This window comes from Gossypium raimondii, chromosome 8 (assembly GCF_025698545.1).
Source record: "Gossypium raimondii isolate GPD5lz chromosome 8, ASM2569854v1, whole genome shotgun sequence".
Lineage (NCBI taxonomy): Eukaryota > Viridiplantae > Streptophyta > Magnoliopsida > Malvales > Malvaceae > Gossypium > Gossypium raimondii.
This window is the reverse complement of record NC_068572.1, coordinates 27,800,096-27,817,944: the sequence shown is the minus strand read 5'-3', so window position 1 is coordinate 27,817,944 and position 17,849 is coordinate 27,800,096. Positions and strand designations below refer to the sequence as shown.

The 17,849-nt window shown below is 35.1% G+C and overlaps 1 protein-coding gene across 7 annotated transcripts; it reads left to right on the top strand.

The window, feature by feature from the left end:
• Nucleotides 1–9,466: 9,466 nt before the first annotated feature.
• LOC105791125 (cyclic nucleotide-gated ion channel 1) lies at nt 9,467–15,912 on the top strand. 7 transcript variants are annotated; one of them, XM_012619042.2, is made up of 8 exons: nt 9,467–9,616; nt 10,335–10,450; nt 10,853–11,408; nt 11,893–12,105; nt 12,838–13,118; nt 14,001–14,112; nt 14,626–14,862; nt 15,006–15,912. In XM_012619042.2, the coding sequence occupies exons 2-8, from the start codon at nt 10,422–10,424 to the stop codon at nt 15,702–15,704; spliced, it is 2,127 nt and encodes a 708-aa protein (XP_012474496.1). In that variant the 5' UTR covers nt 9,467–9,616; nt 10,335–10,421; the 3' UTR covers nt 15,705–15,912. The 7 variants fall into 7 exon arrangements, with proteins under 7 accessions (XP_012474496.1, XP_012474498.1, XP_012474499.1 ...); XM_012619044.2 differs by lacking the exon at nt 9,467–9,616 and adding an exon at nt 9,635–9,653; XM_012619045.2 differs by lacking the exon at nt 9,467–9,616 and adding an exon at nt 9,950–10,096.
• The last annotated feature ends 1,937 nt before the right edge of the window (nt 15,913–17,849 follow it).

The following is a 17,849-nucleotide window of genomic DNA, read 5'->3' as shown; positions in this document are numbered from 1 at the left end:
TATGTTTTTTAGTTTTTAATAAATAGAATATATATAATATTAAAAAGCAAAAAAAAGAGAATACATGGCGTGTTCTAATAACGATATGTGGATGGTCAATTATGGTCAACAACAATCAATGGGGATCAAAGCCAATCAACCGTCGAATAATGAGTCAAAGTCAAAGATTTTTTTTCTAAATTTAAATTTAATATTTCAATTTTAAATTAAGTTAATTGTCATGTGACATATTGCGATTGATTGAATATGCCACGTGACGCATTTTGATTGGTTCCATATGACGATCGTATTTTTAATACTATAATAAAAAAGGTTGAACCGAAATAATAAAATGATAATTAAAATAAACATAGTTGAAGAGACAAATTAAGCATAGGGGAGAGTCCCCTGGCCAAATCTCAGGGCTTTAGCCTTCATTAACAAGACTTAATAGGCTTGAAATAAAATTTTAATTTTTAAAATAAAAAAGAAGAGAATTTAAATTTTAAACATTTAAAATATAAAAATTAAAGGGCAAAATATCAATAAAAGCCCATTTTAAAAAATTACTGAAATGGGCCCACTAAAAAATTAATTACCAGAATGACCCTATTTCCCTCAAAACTCGTCTACGTCAGCGCATTGTCAAGTGACGAAGTAGCAAAACGCTTCATTAAGGAAGCACTTTGTCCACGTGGGCAGAAAATTTAATTTCTCTCCAATATTCTCTCAAATTTCTCTCAAATTCCTCTCAAGAAAGCTTTAATTTTTTTAATTATTTTAAAACAAGCTTTAATTTTATTTTTTTTGAATTTTTTTAAATCATAAAAATTTGATCGTGTTAGCAATGGCCGGAGAATTAATTCGTCTCAATAACAAGCACATTTCTGTCGAACAAATGAAAATGCTAAGTGTTAAATTTAATTTTTAAATATTATTTAAGATTTTTTTTGATTTATGCAATTTTAAATAATTTTTATTTTATTAGAAATTTCTTATAATTTTTAAATAATTTTTATTTTATTATTTCTTATAAAAGTCTGTAGATCAGATATTGCAATGATATATCCGTAATATGCATGGTCCTCCATCACCGTTGGTAGAGAATTTGTAACACCCCAAACCCAGCCTAAACGTTATGGTCGAATCTGGCGATGTCACATTGTAACACCCCTTACCCGTATTCGACGCTAGAATAGGGTATGAAGCATTACCAAAACACATACATTTATAAACATATTAAACTGAGTTATAAAATTTCATACAGATTAAAACTTTCAAATTATTATCTTTGAATCGCTAATTAGGGCTTACAAGGCCCAGTATATATACTCATTCAATCCAAGCCTTATAGCTGTCACCATTTGTTCATTTCATAGCCATATATGAACTTATAATCCTTCACTTTCTCGTCACATGAATTTATCAATTATTACTTGCTTCTCGCGAGTATCTGAATTGACCCGTATCATTTCATATTCTCGTATCATCATATTTTTCCTATTAAACCATTGTAATATATTACATATTCAATATCTTGTAAAGATTCGCTAATCTATCTCATATACTTTCAAACAGATTAATTAACAATTCACAAGTCTTATCATTTCAAAGCTTATAAGACACATGTACATATCTATACTAACTCGTATGAGTCTCATACTCATTCATATGCTCAATAAATTTGTTGAATCATTTCAACATCGAAGGATCCACATTATGTCGAAACAATACTAATAACAATCATAAATCTTTTCATATTAATTTCATTTATCACTTACTGAACTTCAAATATCATTTCATAAATATGTAACTCACTAACACATCTTGCCATATACAATATCCAATTGGTGAAATCACTTAATTGAATTCAACTTCAACAATCACAATAAATCTATCACTTGAGTGTGAGTCCATGTAACATTTACCAACTTTGTCAAATTAGTGAACGTCTTATGGAATTGAGTACTTTATTTTCTCAATGCCATAGTCCAACTATGGTCTTACAGATAATCACATAACATATACCGATGCCATAGCCCGGCTATGGTCTTACACAGAATTACATATCACTTACTGCCATGGTCCATCCATGGTATTTTCCGTCAATTCGTCTTTATCACTGAACGAAAGTACTCAACCCTGCGTTCTACTTAATTTGAACTTTCTTTCCAATTTATCTATATTTCTCAACAATCATAATTCAACCATGAATATATATATATAGAATAATACATTATGCCATGCATAATACTAACAATCATTTTTTGGTTTCATCCATATGAATTTACAATTCAATTCATAATAACTAATTGAAATGAAACATTATGTCATTTCTAATTCAACGTTTATCAAATATAATCAGCATATGACCAATTTATATACAAATCATTCATATATTTTATTTTTCCTCCTCCTCCTCTCCATTCCACATCCTTAATGTACATAACACTCTTATAAACAACATTTTCTATAATTTTACTATTCACTCATATGTATATTCAAAGCTGTCTATCCGAGTCAGAGTCACTAAATTATTTTTATCTTGAGCTACAGAGCTCTAAATTAAGATTCATTAATTTTACCTGAAACTATATTCGCATATCTTCTTACCATAAAATTTTCAGAATTTTTGGCTTAGCCAATAAGTACAATTTATTCTTTAAAGTTTCCCTTGTTTCACTGCTCAATAGTTCTAACCTCTCTTCACTAAAAATTAATTATCTCACTATACATCATTTGGATGGTACTTACATTTATTTCACTTGAAAATAGACTTATGCAGGGTTCTAAACATATAAATTTTAGCCATAATTATTTTTGTACAATTTTTAACAATTTTCCAAAGTCAGAATAGGGGATTCCAACCTCATTCTGACCCTGTCTCACTAAACTTAAAACATCTCAAAATATATAAGTCTTTTGCTTGGTCTGTTTCTTTTATGTAAAAATAGACTCATTAAGCTTTCATTTAATATCTTATTCACTCTCTAATTTGATTTCCACCATTTTTGGTGATTTTTCAAAGTCACACAACTGTTTCTGTCCAAAACTATTTTGTTGCTAATTCTACTATTTCTTTTCACTTTCGATCACTATTCAATTCAATTCCACACATATATTCATCATTCAATTACACTTAATCGTTACATGATCTCATATATTTTCACTTAGTCAATTTCCCGTTGAACACTCAGAATATACACGGATACGTAGAGAATTAGCACATAAGTGCCACACTGATATGTAGCCGAAGCTACCACTGATATGTAGCCGTAGCTACCACTGAAATGTAGCCGAAGCTACCACTGATATGTAGCCATAGCTACCACTGAAATGTAGCCAAAGCTACCATTGATCAATAACACTGGATATGTCTACGGGCCTGCTCACACAAGCTATTAGGTGTCTGCAACACATGCTAGATCACCCAAACACAGGACTCTTTGTAACAACTGTAACCTTTGGTCTCTAGTGACATGTCACTTGTATCCACTTCTATTCCTAAGTTCAACCAGGAATTTACACTTAACACTTTATTTTAAACACTTTATCACTTGAATAATTCATGAACAATTTTCCTTCCACATTCAATATTAATTCACATATCAAATATAATTCACAATTTATAAAAATATATTGCTATTATTTACACATAACTTACTTTAGTGCAACAATGTAAAAATTTAGCAATTTAGTCTTTAATCTTTTCTTTTCTCCGATCAAGGTCGATTCCACTTCTTTCTTGATCTATAATAACACATTTGACTTATTTAATACTCACATTTATCAAAACAGTTCTTGACTCAAACTTTGGCAAAATTACGATTTTGCCCTTAAACTTTTGCATATTTACACTTTTTCCCCAAAGCTCGTAAATTAAACTTCATCCCTTATTATATGTATTATGACATGCTGAACATTTTTCCCTTCTATGGCAACATCGAATTCCCACTCTAACACATACTTATGAACATTACGTATTTTTACCGATTATGTCGTTTTACTCGTTTTCACTTAAAACCGCTTAGCAAAAGTTGTTTAACATAATTTCAAGCTTCATATTCTACCATAAAACATAAAAATAAACACATTTCACCTGTGAGTATTTTTTCTAATATAAACCCTAGGTTAAATTATTTCTAGAATAAGCTAAGTCAAGTTATCGGGACTCTAAAAACATAAAGAACATTAAAAACGGGGCTTAGAATCACTTACTATGGAGCTTGGAAGCTTGAAAACCCTAACTATGGCTCCCCCCTTGTGAAATTCGGCCAAGGCTTGAAGATGGACAAATTTTTGGCTATTTTGGCCTTTTTAATTCTTTTAATTACTAAATGACCAAAATGCCCCCAACTTAAAAATATCTTATTTCACTTATCTCATGTCCATTTTTGTCCAACAAGTTAACCAATAGTCTAATTTCCATTTAAGGACCTCTAATTTAAAATTTCATAACAATTGGACATTTTTAACATGTAGAACTCAACTTTTGCACTTTTTACAATTTAGTCCTTTTTACTAAATTGAGTGCCCAAACGTCAAAATTTTTGAACGAAATTTTCACAAAATAATTCCATGAAATCTTAGACCATAAAAATATAATAAAAATATTTTTTTCCTCGTCGGATTTGTGGTCCCGAAACCACTATTTCGACTAGGCAAAAAATCGGGCTATTATAGAATTACCTGCGGGAAGCGGGTTTTTGGCACGTGACGACGGTAGGCCGGGGATGCAAGTTGGACCTGAAACTCATCATTGCATTGATTGAGAGGTGGAGACCCGAGACGCACACATTCCATATTCCATGTGGAGAATGCACTATCACTTTGGAATACGTAAATTTGCAATTGGGGTTGCCAGTAGACGGGTATGCGGTCACCGGGTCTATTCAATCAGGTGATTGGGGAGCGATATGCTACGAGATTTTGGGCACTATTCTGAAGAATATTAACGGAGGTCGGATCGAGATGGGCTGGTTACGAGACATATTTCTGGAGCCGGATGATGATTCTATTGAACTGGAAAAAATCCGATATGTTCAGGCATACATTCTTCAGATAATTGGAGGTTATCTGATGCTGGACTTGTCACGGAACCTTGTACATCTAAGATGGCTGCTGAAACTCGTTGATTTTAGAGCAGTTGGTGAATTTAGTTGGGGGTCTATCGTGTTGGTAACATTGTACCGGGAGATGTGCGGGGTGACGCGACCGAATAAAGTGAAAATCGGAGGTTGCCTATCACTACTGCAGTCATTGGCACGATTTCACTTTCCATTTTTACATCCTCGAGTGGACCACCCGTATACATTCTCATTCATAACGAGGTAAATTTTATATTAGATTTTACAATTATTACGTAGATTTAAAATATAATCGAATGCTAAAAATTTATTTAATTAGGTGGAACCATTCGACAAGTTATGTTCGATTACCTACCTCTCTTGAAGATATATGACTTCTATTAGACCAACAGTCGGAAGCACAAGTAAGTATTAAATAAAATAGATATTTCCATAATGAGATAGTCGATTGGTATTTAGTATTTAGTATTATGTATTATGTATATAACTAATATTTCCATCATGTTCATATATTTTCAATGGACACCATACAAGAATCCGACAATTCAAGCAGTAATTTCGGATGAGTACTTCCAAAATCTAAACGCTTGGCATGTGAAAGTCCCATTGGTCAACTTTGAGACCGTGGAGATGCACCAGTCGGGCAGAGTATTACGGGAATTTGGATTCCGACAACCGATTCCCGTGGCACCTGAGGTGTTGGATGATTATCACAAAATCGACCTACGGCAATTGCATACGGATTAGCCGAGATTCTGGTCACACTACATCCAAATGTGGGAAGATCGGTATGATTATATACCTACTCGGGAATCGATCATCGTTCTAGAGTTAGCGTGCGTGCTAGAATACATGCCATGGTTTAGGATCCATGGCAAGTCGTATTTACTGTCAGCAGAAGAGAGGTAGCGGTAATTGCGTGTCCAAAGGGAATGACGTGGCCCTTTAAATCCAAGAAGAAGGGACGATGACGCAGGCCCATCACAATCACCCGGCCCAACAATAGCACCCACACAGTCATCGGGCTCAACACTTCAACCGATGGCACCCACAACACAGCCTTTTCAGACGATGCCAGGTGCGTATCCTAGACCTTTTATGTATCCTAACCCTTATATGTTTCCTTTTTCTAGTCCTATGGCAGGTTGGAGTCAATGGTCCGGTTCATCTCCATTTTCGATTACGCCGAGTGGACCGCCAATGTATAGGCCACCATCACACGAGGGATTGCATGAGGGGCCGTCGGGGAGCTCTTCTTTTTACCAATCCCCATCACCGTATGAGTTTCAAACAGTTTCACCGTTGGTGATGCAAACACCTCCACAGTCACTATTCTATCAAGGTGGCTCATCGTCCCAACATCGACAACCAGATCCCCTACCGGAGGAACCAGAATCTCCACCGGAGCAACCACAACCCCCGTCGAAAGCTGGACAAAGGAGGAATCTAGCGCGTAATCGTCGACGGCCGCCATGTGGCACTGAATCCGGCAGGCACGAAGATTGATTTTTACTTTAATATATTTGTACAAATATTTTGAATATTTTGATATTATTTGATGTAATAAAATAGAAATTCTTCTATATTATTTCATGTAATAAAATAGAAATTTACTTTTACATTTTTAATGTAATAGAAATTCTTTTAAATAACACAATATTTTGAATATTTCTATATTATTTCATTTAATAAAATAAAACGTTGTTTTAAATAAAGTAATTGTAATTTACTTTAATATTTTTAATAAAATAGATTTTCTTTTAAATAAGTCAATATTCTGAATATTTCAATATTATTTGATTTAAAAAAATATAAATAATACAAAGTTTTTTACAACAACGTTCAACTATTGCGATTTGGGCATGATCGGCTTGTATGGCCAGGGTTCCTATACCATTCGCACAACTTCTGTTGACTGGTTGTTTCTCAGATATCCATATTGTTACGTATTCTAGTCAAGCAAGGTCGACCCTTTGGTTTGCAACGCAATTCTCTATCCGGTAACAGCTTAAAGGGAGCAAGCGATACAAACGGCCACTTACGTTCATCTGGGACCGGTGGGAATACGTGTCTCCAGACGTTGTTCATGTTTTCTAATTTGTACACTTCGTCGACATAGCTCATCAGATCCAGACGGAGATTCTGACAAGCTGCAATTACTTGAGCGCATGGATAACAAAGTGCGTCAAACATCTCACAGTCGCAAATCCTATTTCACAAGTGTACACGATATTGCCCGCCAATAACACCTTGGTGCGGTCTATCAAACTTTGTCGCGCGAAATCATAAGTTGTCTCGATGACACACTGTGTTCATGGTGTTCGCCCGCGCCTTGGCCTTGTTAATTTCTTGCACTACCTTACTGCACCATACATGGCCTCCCTGCATCTGGCCTGTATAACTCGCTGCTCGCTTTGGAAATAGCGCCACCAAACAAAAATATGTCTCTCGCACAACCAATGTTATCGGTAGATGGCGCGTTCCTTTTAGAACATAATTTATGTATTCAGCCAGGTTTGAGGTCATATGACCATATTGTAGGTCGCCGTCGTATGCTTGTGCCCACTGTTCGAAATGTATGTTACAAAGGTAGTCCGCGCCTTTGCCATTAATTGAACGTAAAACTGCCAACATGAAAACGGTCTTTATTTATTTCATACCCTGCCAATATAAGTTCATAGCGAATATTACATACCACTATTTCATTTAGAATAAATTCAAAATGACAAGCGAAATTATATTAATAGAGACTAAAAACCCATGTTGGTCACTTGTCGTCGTTCACTCTTAGATGGATATTACCTGTAGTAGTTGGAAGCAATGTGCCTTAGGCAATACTGATGGTGTGTGCACTGCCATAAGCTTCCCTGTCGATCAATTGCAACTAGTATTTCGGTGCCCCGATCCGAAATAACACAGATATCAGGTTGGGGGCACACATGCCTCCTTAACCTAAATAGAAAGAAATCCCAGTCATCAGCTAACTCCCCCGGTGTTATTGCAAACGTAATTGGAAGAATTTTCCCACTGCCATCATATGCCACTGCTAGCAATATCCGATGGGTATATCTACCGAACATAAATGTACTGTCAATTTGTACCAAGGGCTTGCAGTATGGAAATACGTCTCGACATTGCTTAAAGGTCCAAAACAGGCGTTTGAACACTTGGCATCCACGTAGCAATCGGCCGTTGTAGTACGCATGTTCCGTTTCAAGGTTTGTTATGCAACCTGGGACGTATCTCTCTAGCACTTGACACCACTGCCATACTTCATTATATGAAGCGTCCCACCCACTATGCATCTTCTCCAACGCCTTCTGCTTAGCTATCCAAGCCTTGCGATAAGAGGGTGTGTACCCCATTTGACTACGAATATTGGCAATTAAGACTAGCACTGAAGTTCTGAGATCTGCCTTCACCGTGGGTAGTATCAAGCTAGCTAACATAGCTGAATTCATATTGGGATGATCTTGTGAAATACCTATCAACGGAGTACATTAAATAATGCAACATTACATAATAATAATATTGTTCAGAAACCCTAAATACTGTACCTGCAACACATGTATGTGGACTTTTGTACTTTTTTATCTCCCACAACCCTGTCATTTTCCTCAACGAGGCGTAGATTTTCCATGAACATGTATCATCTTGCAATGCACACTTTGCCTCAAACTTATCAGCTTTAGATTTAACCACGTGGTAGTTAACGCCGTTATTGATTTTTTCTTTAAAAACCATAAACACGAAACTTAATCTAATTTTGAAAAATTTATAATTAATTTAATTAATAAACCCTAAACCCTAATCTCTTATTTATTTAATTTTTTCTTTAAAACCCTAAACCTAAAAACCACAAAACCCTAACCTTAAACCTTAAAAAAAACCCAAAACCCTAACCAATAGGAGACACGAGCAAAACGCGTCTTTGAGGGCGCGCTTTATGTCCACGTAGGCAAAGCGCTCCCTTGAGGAAGCATTTTCCTATCTCTTCACTTGACAATGCGCTGACGTGAACGCGCTTTTGGGAAATTGGACCATTCCTATAATTAATTTTTTAATAGGCCTATTTCCGTAATTTTAAAAAAATATTTTTATTGGTATTTTATCCAAAATTAAATATCAAAATTAGCGGAATTACACGGAGTAATCGCAATTTTGAGCAGGGGAACACCTGTAAGAATAATCTGATGAGTTGAAGGGTAGAGTGAGTGAAACTCTCGCATCGGAAAATGAAAGTGGAGAATAGCGAACCGGACTGACTGACTGACTGATAGTTCACCAACAAAAGAGTGAATAGTTTCCCCAGTGGGACCCACTCCAATTCACAGCAATTTCTTGGGAACTTTAAGTCCTTCGCGTCTTTATTTTTGGAATTTTATATTTTATAAAAAAATATGAGACCCTACCCTACCTAGATATTTCCAGGAAATTTCTTCCACTTCCCTACCCTTTTTTCCTCTTTGAAGAAGAAAGTAAAGAAGCAACTTTTAGTTTCAATAACAATAATTCTTTTCTATCACGCTCAGATTTCCTTCCTAATCCTTGTATGTTTCCTTTTTCCTTCTCTCCTATACTCTTTTTGTATGTTTCCTTTTTCCTTCTCTCCTATACTCTTTTAATAAATTTGATTTGTAGTTTAATCTGCTATTTTATAGAGGAATTTTTTAAATTAAATTTTCCTGACAATTTAGTGCTCCTTATTTTCGCAAACAGGATTAAATGCTTTGATAACTGATTTTTCAATAAAGTTGCTTGCTTTTTACCGTCTTCTTTATTTATTTATTTGTTTTTTACTCTAATAATCATGTAATTACTTGTTATTCCCTATTTTATGTGTTGATATTAGTGTCAAGTACGATATCGAATTATTAAGATATTTTTGGTTTTTAGTCATTTGAGTTAGTGGCTCGTCTGCAACTTTATTATAAACGCCATATTTGACTTTATCCTTTTTCTTTTGGCACTAATTATTATGATTGTACAACGATTAACGAGGTTATGTTCTAGTAATTCCTCATGTGAAGGTAGAGTAGTTAACTAATTTCTTTTTTTTTTTTTTTCAGTATTTTAAGTGATTGGCTATAACTAATTTGATGTCTTGTTTTCCAGTTGTCTTTGATGTCTGTGGTTTTGACATCTTCAATGTTTGTGCCGTAGTATATTCTTTCGCCGCTGACCTTGTTTCTAACTATGTATGTCTGGCATGCAATTGAGATTTGAATGTTCTAACTCGGTGTTTCTTTTAATTTCTTCCCTTTTCAGGATCCGTGCTGTGCGGCAATAAGATTTCAGAGCTGATCATTCTTTTTTTAGGGGTGGCCTGGTGTTATCATTCAGGAAGCTATAGTTATGAATTATCCACCAGAAAAGCTTGTGAGGTTAGTACGTTCGACTTCGTCCTTTGATTTTGTTATGGGGAATGATGATATGTATTCTTAGTGGATGCTGTGCTTGATTCTGGAAGCCATTAAGATAACACTAGATATGCTATTTTGCAAGTGAGGTTGCCGTCAACCCTTTGCATTACCCGATGATACTATCATTAATTCTCATTGGCTGTAGTTACTGTCATTGACACCGCCTTCAAAATTCAACATCCTATGTTTTCTAATATCCGAAATCCTAGTAACTATTGATGCCTCATTTCTCACATGACAGCAATTATATTGTGCAATTAGTCAAGGGGTTGATTTTCTCTTACTACTTTCAGCTCCTTTTCTTTCTTTTTTCCAGAACATGAAATGCTAGACTGATTACTTCGCTTAAATGATGTCTTCCAGGTTCCAGGACTGGAATTCAGGGCGAAGCACTGAAGGACGTTATTCTGATAATAATTGGATAAATTCGGGGAAAATTAGATTCACAATAAATTCCTTTTCAGAAAAGTTACAAAGAGGGGTTGAATCTGGTTCTGAAAGGTTTAAAGGGATTAGAAGATCATTTAAATCTTGTTCTTTTAACCGTGGGTTTGGGTCTAGTAAGAAAGTTCTTGATCCACAGGGGCCGTTTCTTCAAAGGTGGAACAAGATATTTTTATTATCTTGTATCATAGCAGTCTCAATTGATCCTTTATTCTTTTATGTCCCAGTGATAAATGATGATAAGAAGTGCCTTGTTTTGGATGAAAAGATGGAGATCACAGCCGGTGTGCTGCGCTCATTCACAGATATCTTTTATATAATCCATATTATTTTTCAATTTCGTACTGGGTTCATTGCGCCTTCTTCTCGTGTATTTGGAAGAGGCGTTTTAGTTGAAGATTCATTGGCAATAGCAAAGAGGTATCTGAAATCATACTTTGTAATCGATGTTCTAGCAGTTCTTCCCCTTCCACAGGTAAGAAAACATTACAGGCACATGAAAATGTTCTTCCTTTTGGGTTTAACTGGTTTATGTGTCGCAGGTCATACTCTATTTAGGCCTTAAAAGTTAAATGAAATGTGTGGATGAATCTTTTTGATTTATAGGGTGAGCATGAACTTCTCGTTATGCACTTTGAATTGTGAATAGTACTGAGAAATTCCATAGAACCCTGAGTTGTTGAACCATTCTATAATCTGTCATACCAAGTGCTAGTTATCAGGTTGTCCAAAGGATGAGTTTAATTGCTGTAACTAGCTATGTTTTTGCATCTTCAATGGAAATATGTTGTTTCATCACAGGCTCACAGTCCATTGTTATAGAAACCTTTTTTTCATCTACTAATGCATGTAGTCCTGACTGCTGTACTAGTATGTGCAGTGTTTTACTCAGTCATAAATTCATGATTATTTAGTTCCATACTATTATCTTGGTTTTAACTTGCTATGCTTTTGTCCAGGTGGTGATTTTAATTATCATACCCCAAATGAGAGGGTTGAAGTCGTTGAATACAAAGAACTTGTTGACATTTATTGTTCTCTTCCAATATCTTCCAAGAGTTTTTCGAATATATCCACTGTATAAGGAAATTACAAGGACTTCTGGCATACTAACTGAAACTGCATGGGCTGGAGCTGCGTTCAATCTTTTTCTTTACATGCTAGCAAGCCATGTAAGTTTTAACAATAGGTTTGTATCTTTTCTTACAATTTCGTTTATGGATGCTCTTGAATGGTTTATTGCTTGTAGGACTCTAGACATTTCATTTCTTTTTTTAAAAAGAAGAGCAGGTATCTTACCATGTTGATTTTGGTGGGGTATTCATGTCATACCTATTTGCTGATTAACGTTTGATTGAAATGGGTGGAAGCGTTCAGCATATATTGTGAAACATGAAGGGTTACTCTAACTTTTGATCAAGTCCGTGCATAATGAGTAGGCATTGAATGGTTATTATAATCGTGATAAACAAGTTTTGAATTGTTTTCAATTTTTCTTCATCTTTAATGTCCCTGTAATTCTTACAACAAATTATTGGCTACACTGAAAAGTTTAACTTGTTTTTAAATAATGGTGCGTTGAAATTGACACCCCACTGGAAACATATGTATATATATTTGTTTTTTCCTGCGTAATGCATTTATGTTTTAAAGTTGATCACTTATATTTTACAAACACTGACATCCTCTTTGGATGCTGATTTTTGCTCTAGAACTAACAGTGGGGTAAAATGTTGTCTGGGGGTTATTATCTCAGTTTCATTTGGTAAATCTGAAATCTAGTTAACTTCATATTTGTAAGCCCTGGATAGTTATATTTAATATATATATCTTATTATGACTTGAAGACTAATTCATTCTTCTGTTATATTTTATAATGGTCAAATGACTAGCTTTTCTTGTAGGTTTTTGGGGCTTTTTGGTACTTGTTTTCTATTGAAAGGGAATACACATGCTGGAAAGACGCCTGTAGGAATAATACTAAATGTAACCCCCGTTCATTTTACTGTGATGGTGATTCTTCTTTTAGCATGTTTCTAAATCAGTCATGCCCGATACAAACACCCAACACGACTCTTTTCAATTTTGGGATTTTCCTCAATGCCCTTCAATCTGGTGTTGTGGAGTCAGAAAATTTTCCAGAGAAATTCTTTTACTGTTTCTGGTGGGGCCTGCAGAATCTAAGGTGTGCTAAATAAGATGCTTTTCATTTATTTTCCTTTTTCCATCACGTATTTACTGGTCATTGCTTGTTTCTTTTTACTAGATGGGCTGTATTTCAGCAATATTCGGATAAATCTTTGACATATATATACACCAAACTCTAATATGCTTATTGGCAAGCAGCTTTTGATTTCTTTGACACTAATTTTAACATTTGATATAAATCATTAATCTCCCTAATTTGCAATTGTTATTTGTTTTGTCTTTTGTTTTATTGTGTTCATATTGGATCTACAAGATTTATGAATCTAATTACTCTAAAAATTCTATTTCCTGAAAGTATTTGCTCTTTAACTATCAAATTAATGGCCAATAAAGAAAAACCCTATGTAATTTAGTTGTCTGGTTAACTTATAAGTCATGACCTCTCAGAATCATAATAAAAATAAATGGTCTTTCATTTCTATTAACAGTCTTCGCTATGTGGGGGTGGTTTGCAGAAATATGCATGCAGTCTACATAGAGCATATAATGTGATGAACCTTATATGTTGTGATGATTCCAAAAGTTTCTATGTAAGCATCTCCTCTTCTATAAAAGTGTTAAATACATTTTCGTTACTTTCTTGAGGCAGATGGGAAACAATGTTAGGATTAGTGCTAAGGTTTGAGGTGGTGGTGAAATGAGATTAATTCATAATTGAAAAGCGTGGTTCATAGCTCTTGTGGTGATTTACTTAGGCTTGTTGAGTCTCTGTCCATCTTCAGTCGAAATGGGCTTATTTTAATTTTGGTATAGATTCATGGATTATTTCCTTGTTTTCTCTCTCTCTCTATTTTGTTAGCATATTGCCATTGAAATCAGACAGTACCGTCTGATATCCTTTTGCATATTGTTTTTGCAGTTCTCTGGGTCAGAACCTTGAAACTAGTACCTATGTCTTTGAAATCTGCTTTGCAGTTTTCATTTCAATCTCGGGCTTGGTTCTGTTTTCATTTCTCATTGGAAATATGCAGGTTCGTACCAAGTATCTGTAATCTTTTGAATTTTTATGTCAAGATGTTTGTTTTGTAGCAGTGAGACTGGTTTCTAGTATCTACTAGGACATAATATTTTGTTGGCAATTCTTGTTTTCTGAAGGCTGTTTCTGAAGAATTAGTTTCTATCATTCAAAATCTTCTGCTCTGCATGCTATTTACTGGATTGTGCCTTTGGATCCTCTAACCCTTCTTCTGAGATATGTAATCTGTTTAAAATGGCTGAAGCCTTTTGGTTGATTTCAGATTTTATAATGTCCAAGTATTTTGCCTCTCCCTGTATCTCTTTCAAATATAATGTTTATGTGCGATAAATAGGAAGTACATGTCTTGTGCTGTTACCAGTGCAATTTTTTCCAGTGGCTTTCTACTACAAATCAATAGGAGATATCAAACAACTTTTGGATGTTTAGTGATGTGAATGCTTCAACTTCACTCTTCCATAAGGACCCAGAATTATAGGTTATAATGAGTCAATTTTCTGTGAAACAGACATATTTGCAGTCCACAACTACCAGGTTGGAGGAGATGAGAGTAAAAAGGCGTGATGCAGAACAATGGATGTCCCATCGCTTACTACCTGAGAATCTGAGGGAACGAATTAGGCGATATGAACAATACAAATGGCAAGAAACTAGAGGAGTTGATGAAGAGAATTTACTTTGTAATCTCCCCAAGGACCTAAGAAGGGATATAAAGCGCCATCTTTGCTTGGCTCTGCTCATGAGAGTGAGTGCCTTGACGTCTTGACCATTGTTTTAAACAGGTTGCATGCTTTTCGGGGGTAATATGATGCATGTTAATATTTGACTTGCATTTTCACGGCCAATCACTAATTTTGGTTATTTCATTCATTTCCTTTGACGTTTAAGGTGCCAATGTTTGAAAAAATGGATGAGCAATTACTGGATGCAATGTGTGATCGTCTCAAGCCGGTTCTCTACACAGAGGAGAGCTATATTGTTCGGGAGGGAGACCCAGTTGATGAGATGCTCTTCATCATGAGGGGCAAATTGTTGACCATGACAACAAATGGTGGAAGAACTGGCTTCTTTAATTCTGAATACATTGGGGCAGGGGATTTTTGTGGAGAGGAACTTCTCACCTGGGCACTAGATCCCCATTCTTCGTCAAATCTCCCTATCTCAACTAGAACTGTCCGAGCTCTTACAGAAGTTGAAGCTTTTGCTCTGGTGGCTGATGACTTGAAGTTTGTTGCTTCTCAATTCCGCCGGCTTCACAGTAAGCAGCTGCGCCACACTTTTAGGTTTTATTCACAGCAGTGGAGGACTTGGGCAGCTTGTTTTATACAAGCTGCTTGGCGCCGCTACAGCAAAAAGAAACTTGAAGAATCTCTTAGAGAAGAGGAGGACAGATTGCAAGACGCTTTAGCCAATGCGAGTGGGAGTTCACCAAGTCTGGGTGCAACCATTTATGCCTCACGGTTTGCTGCCAATGCACTACGTGCTTTACGGCAAAACCGTAGCCGTAAAACAAGAGTGCTGGAGAGGGTTCCACCTATGCTACTTCAGAAGCCTGCAGAGCCTGATTTTACTGCTGAAGAACAATAGGCAGGTTTATTTTATGTAAAAGTTTGTGTGAGTAGATTAGGAACTCTCAACCCTCCACTTAATAGGAAATGTACGAATCTTGGCGGAAAGTTGCCAATTGTTGAGTATGAGGTCTGTATATGATGTATATATCTCTCTCTTCAAATTTTCCTTGTTTTGTTCCTTGGTTTTCAGTAATGTCCAATTTGTTTTAGCAGTTATTACATAATGTTATATTTTAAATTGACTGAAGTACCTATGTTTGGGACAACTATTTTGCACTGTACATATAAAATACATATAAGAAGTTTTGATCCAAAGGGTTTTCAAGATTAAATCTACCCAGATGGTTTCGAGTCAAGGATATTTTAGAGACGATATTAAAGAAAGGGTTTATCCTCTATTCTATCCAATGAATAAAGGCCAAAAAGTAGTTTTCATAGGATCGATGCATCATTTTAAAAAAAAATTTAAACTACAATTTGGGAAGGATTTTGGAATTTAAATCTGAATTTCAAACCGTGGCTATTTATAAAGGATAATTTTAGACGCTTATTTTGTAATTACATTTTATCACACTCATAGTGGGTGCATAAAATATTTTTAAAAATATATTAACAAATGATAGTGGAGTGATAAGTGCTTTTTATAAAAATTTGTAGATCTTATTTTTATTATTAAATAATATTTTTTAAGTTTTATTTAAAGATTATGTAAAAGTATGAAAAGATGAAAATACTCTTATAATAGTATTAATTATCCTTTAAAGTAAGGGTATTTTAATAATTTTACAATTGAGTTGGAGTTGAGTTGATTCATGAAACTAACTGAGTCAACCACTTTATATATAGTATAGATAAATAGGTTCTTAAATCATTTTGGATTTGACTCATCCATGTTTTTATACTTTTCTAACATATTATATTGAATATCAACTAATTTTTTTTATAATATATGTATTTCATTCTTACGGCCGTGTGACCTAAGAGAGTTACACGGGCATTTGAGGTCGTACACGGGCGTGTAGGATAGCCACACGACCATGTCTTGAGCAACACGATTAGGGCCTTGTCACATGCCCAAGACGCGCGACCGTGTGACCCCTGTTTTGAATTTTTTTATTTTTGTCCCAAATCTTCTGATTTGATTCAAATTGGTCCCTGATTGTTCCTAAACTATTTTAAGGCCTCCTAGGCTCGATTTAAGACCCATAGATGTATGATTTATTTTAATCTTAATTATTTATGAATTCTGTTAATTAATTTGATAGACTTGTTGCTATCGGTTATTGCTTCTTTTGAATTGTACTGTAATATGTCGTAACCCTAATTCGACGACGGGTATGAGTTATGGGTGTTACATTTAGTGTTATCAGAGTCACAGTTTAGTCTATTCTCGGACTAAAAGTAGTGTGATTGAAGTCTAAAAATTACATGCCATATAAACTTGTGATAGTGTGATATTGATTGATCCGATCTAACCCCTGTTTTCTTGTAGATTTTAAAGATGTCATTTGATTCTGATCATGATGAAACTAATGAAGTTAATAGTAGTATTTCAACTACTGATTCTGGTGCAAGTCATAGTATACTGATTCCATAAATGTCTGAAAATGAGGTTAAGAGTATGTTTTTCAGTTTAATAGGTTAGTGGCTCACTAAGTTTATGAGAAATAATCCCGTGGCTTAACAACCTCCACCCCCTATTGTACCTCCTGTGATACCTCCATCTCCTCCGATGGTTGAAATGAGTTGACAGGCTTCGGTTAGCAAGGTTAGAAAATATGGTGTTGAAGAATTTCGGGGCAGAATTGAAGATGATCTGGCTAAACTTGAGTATTGGTTGGAGAATGTTCAACGAGTTTTTCAATGAAATGACCTGTTCTCCTGATGATTATCTCAGGCGTGCTATATCATTACTGAAAGATGAAGCTTACAATTGGTGGTCAATGTTAACAGCAGTAGTATCGAGAGATAACATCAACTGGGAATTCTTCAAAATAAAATTTAAGAAGAAATATGTCAGCAAAAGATACCTGGGCCAGAAAAAGAAAAAATTCCTAGAATTAAAATAGGGAAACAAATCAGTAGCTGAGTATGAGAGAGAATTTGAGCATCCTAGTAAGTATGCTCGAGAAATTGTGCCGAATGAGGAAGAAATGTGTAT